At 39.3% G+C, this 4,499-nt stretch overlaps 1 protein-coding gene across 1 annotated transcript; it reads right to left on the bottom strand.

Moving 5' to 3' along the window:
• Nucleotides 1-1,554: 1,554 nt before the first annotated feature.
• On the bottom strand, nucleotides 1,555-3,520 carry LOC149231971 (cytochrome P450 76T24-like). Its single transcript, XM_089376403.1, has 2 exons — nucleotides 2,486-3,520; nucleotides 1,555-2,334 (listed from the first exon to the last, which is right to left on the bottom strand). The coding sequence occupies exons 1-2, from the start codon at nucleotides 3,374-3,376 to the stop codon at nucleotides 1,702-1,704; spliced, it is 1,524 nt and encodes a 507-aa protein (XP_089232529.1). The 5' UTR covers nucleotides 3,377-3,520; the 3' UTR covers nucleotides 1,555-1,701.
• Nucleotides 3,521-4,499: the final 979 nt, after the last annotated feature.

Here is a 4,499-nt window from a genome sequence, read left to right as displayed (position 1 = left end):
GATCCTCCCCTTCTTTCCAGACCGGCACAGAACCCAACCATTGCTTTATCAACTTATCCCATGTGAAAAGACCCTGCCTATGGAGAGAGAGAACCAGCGGATGAGGAAAGGAGAAACCCCGAGCGCATGAGATAGTGTCGAAACCAATGAGCACACTGGTACCCGAGGAGAGGTTCCAACTTAAATACTGCAGGAAATAAGGCTGAACTTTCCTGAGACTCTCCCAGATCGACGATCCTTTCCTGATTCCAACGGATCCCCTCCTGTACCAGAATTCAATGCATCTACCTCTTAAGTATTTACCCTTTATGATCTTACTCCACGGCCCGACTCCGAAAATACCTCGGTGGAGAGATTTACATAGAAGAGCATTTCCAAAGGTGCGCAAGTCTAGGAGACCCCAACCTCCATCCTTTTTAGGCTTAGATATAGCCATTAACTTAACAAGGTGCATTTTATTATGAAAAGAGTGTCCACCCCAAAGGAAATTTGCGATCAATCTGTTCATATGTTTAATAGTACTTGAAGGAAGATAAAATAAATGAGCCCAATAAACTGAGAGTTGAGAGAGAACAGCCTGAACGAGAACGAGTCTGCCAGCCAAGGAAAGGAGTTTATACTCCCAGTTTGAAATCCTTTTATAAAAACGATCCAAGAGCCATAACCAGTCCGAATTTGAGTTGCCTTTTGCTTTTAAAGGAAAGCCCAAATATTTAAGCCCTTGCGATATGGAAATAGGAGCAATGCTCATCAGGTCAGCAATCCAGCAAACTATTTCCATGTTCAAATCATTATGGAATAAGAAGGATTTTCCCCCATTAATAAACAGGCTTGTGGCTCTCTGGAACTTAACAAAAATATCATTTATGCATAACCAAGAGTCTTTGCAAAGCATAGCAAAAATTAGAACATCATCTACGAAGAGATTATGAGAAAGGGATACATTTTTGCATATCTTTACCGACCAACAACGCCTCTCTGCTACTGCATTGTTCAGCGGCAAGCTAAGAGAATTCATAACCAGAATAAAGAGCAAAAGGGATAAGGGACATCCCTATCGGAGGCAAAGGAGAGGGAGATCCATTTATAATCACTGAATATTTAACATTCTCTACGCAGCTCATGACCCAGTCATTGCTTGGCTGAAAAGCATATGATTTTGATACGAGTATTTGAATTATTCTCGGCAGAAAGGCTACCATGATGATAAATCTTATTTTCAAAAAATAGGAAAATGTATTATAATTTAATTGCGGTGGGACAGTTTTATTGATTGTTAGTTTTCGGTGGATTTAAATCACACCATATAGAATTACTGGATGGAATCCTTCCAGATACCTTTATATTCCAGGGAAAGCAATTCTTACAAAACAAAATATAAAATCAAATTTTCACCAAACAAAATGGAAAATCAACTTTTAACTAACAAAAATAGTTTCACCGAACAAAATGTAAAATCAACTTTTAACTGAACAAAAATAGTTTTAACAATTTTAAAGCATACTCCTAAAACAAATTGATTCAATTCTGATAAAAATAAATACAATTTCCTCGTTGAAGATTTCCTCCAATTTTAAAATAGTTGTGAACCAATAGTCAGCATTCTGACTCGATGAAAATTATAGATACTTCATTTCAACAAATCGATAGAAATTTAGTGCACCATTAAAAAGCTTCACACATGAAAACATTGCCAGAAGTTTAATAAATATCCGGTGGCAAACGTGGGGTAGACATTGCCTCCAACGATACCGCCATTTTAATGGTCACTCCAAACTTCTCCGTCATGTCCACCTGCTCCGTACTCGTCCCGTTTGGAGGGGCCCAGTCGAATGAATGGAGCAGAGAAGCCAATACCAGATGAATCATCCGACTCGCCAGTGGAAGCCCAACGCACATCCTTCTTCCTGCTCCGAAGGGTATCAGCTCGAAGTTTTGCCCTCTGTAATCCACACTGCTCATCTTACTATCCATAAACCTCTCTGGGACGAACTTCGACGGTTCATCCCAGATGGCAGGGTCCCGTCCGATCGCCCAGATGTTGACGATTATCTGGGTGTGTTTGGGAATCAAGAATCCCTCAATCTCGCAATCACTATCTGCTCTGTGTGGGATAAGAAAAGGAGCTACCGGATGCAGCCTCAACACTTCTTTTACCACTGTACGGAGATAAGGGAGACGATCGCTATCATTTTCTTCCACCCTTCGATGACGACCAACTACCTCGTCCAACTCATTCTGGGCTCGTTTCATTTTGTCCGGATTGCATATGAGTTCTGCCATCGCCCACTCCATTGTCTTCGCAGTGGTGTCACTTCCCGCCCCAAATATGTCCTGCAACAAGCAAATAAACACCAGAGTAATTGACTTTGGCAGCATCAATCCCATTAGTAAAGTACAGTAATTCTTAAAATAAGATCCCATCTATCCTTCTATAAATTGACCGACTTAAGTAATAAGCACAAGAGATAATGGAAAGGCTTACAGTTAAATAGCCTCTGATATCGGTGAGCGTAAATTCATGGCTTCTCATGTCCAGCAGAGCGTCCAAGAGATCCTTAGGACCATCACTTGCATCCATGGTTTTGGCTCTTGTGGCCAGGCGGCCCTCTATGAATTTGTCAAGAATGTCATATACCATTTTCAGGTAGATTCGCGTGTTATGTGCCACACCCTGAGGATCTAACCACTGAAGAAAGGGGAAGTAGTCCGCCAAATTGGGGGCTCCTCCCGACATCGCCACTTTCCCATAACAGTCTTTCAACTCCTGGAATTGAGGAGAGTGGGGATGGAACATGTCTTTACCGAAGGCCATATTGCCTAACAAACCTATCGAGGACTGAAGCACGGTATTTCCGATATTTATCGGCTTCCCCTTCATACTTTCATGCCGAATGTGCTGGATCGTTCGGATCACTTCATCTCTTCTCAGATGCTCCAGGGCCTCAAGCCTCTTGGCACTGAAGAGCTCTGTATTGGATATACGTCTGAGCATACGCCAGTGAGATCCATATTGAGCCCAAATTATGGAGGATTTGTGCTGTGAAAGACACTGGGCTGCTTGTAAGAGACTCCGGCCTGCAAGGACATGGTCATGGGTTTTGAGAACTTGCTTTGCCATGGCAGGCGAGGAGACCACCACTGTAGTTTTCATTCCCAAAGAGAGAGACATGAGAGGGCCGTATTTGGCAGCAAGGTGGAATAGAACTTCGTTGGGCTTATTACCCAGCTGGAACAGGTTTCCCACAATGGGCCATCCTGGAGGCCCGGGAGGAAGCCTTCCATAGGTTTTCCTCCTCCATAAATCGAACACCAAGAATACGATGGTAGAGGTGATGCCCAGCGCCGAATACCATAAAACGCATCGAATATCCATACAAACGAGGCTAATCGGCAATGGTGGTGAGCAGAGAGATATAGAAGTGCATATAGTCGCGCTTAAGTCAGATCATCAGATAAATCGCATGACATAAATAAGAAACTAGGTATAGCATAGCACAGAAAAAGGCTTCACACTCCGTTGAAGGTTAAGTGAAATCGTGATACACCATTCTTATTATTCTTAATATGACAGTGTACCGACAACTGAGACCTGTGCATGTAGTGGGAAAACTATTTTGTTTTTCTCTATGAACAGTATTATATTCCCTTGATATTCTTCCCAATGCAAAGGCTAAGAGATATTTTACGGCATTCTTTGCTAATGAATTATTAATCCCCGTAGCTTACCTGTTCGATATTGATAATAATAATAATAATATTATTATTAATATTAGGTTATGGGTATTTTTTGGGAAAGGAGTTTAGGTATTTCCTGATCAAAATTTCTTATAGAATTTGATAGAGATTTGTTCGATATTATTATTATTATTGAAAGGAGTTTAGGTATTTTCTGATCAATTTTTTTATAAAATTTGGTAGAGATTCTGTTCGATATTGATATTATTATTATTATTTGGGAAAGGAGTTTAGGTATTTTTTGAGAAAAGAATTTAGGTATTTTCTGATCAAAATTTCTTATAAAATTTGGTAGAAATTCTTAGGAATCACTAATTTAAATTGAAAATTTTCCAGAATTTAAATATACAAAAGTTTTTCAAAATACTTAATTCAAACATAAAATAAAAAACTAATTTAAATAACAAAATAAAAAATTTGGAAAAAGAAAATCACCAAAATATCAAAAAATAAAAATAAAAAAATAAAAATTAATTAAATGCTAAAAAAATTCTAATAATTAGAAGCGCAAAGAGAGAAATCTAATAGAAAGATATGATAGAAGCACAGAGCTGACTCTGAGAAAGATATACATCGCGGCAGTGAATATATCCACTCCTGGGTCCACTATTTAATAGCAAATATGGCTAGAGGCTAGATCCTAGTCGATATGCGCAAACGCGCTAAAATAATAAATATAAAAATTAGGTGTAGTATAATGAGGTAGAGGAGTTGCTCTGAAAATTATAGAATTTCGTATCAGAGAAAATTCGGTAAAGATT

This window comes from Pinus tabuliformis, chromosome J (genome assembly GCF_031772625.1).
Source record: "Pinus tabuliformis cultivar Carrire ecotype Pingquan chromosome J, CPIR1, whole genome shotgun sequence".
NCBI lineage: Eukaryota > Viridiplantae > Streptophyta > Pinopsida > Pinales > Pinaceae > Pinus > Pinus tabuliformis.
Note: the sequence above shows the minus strand (reverse complement) of the source record. Positions and strands in the feature narration are given on the sequence as shown.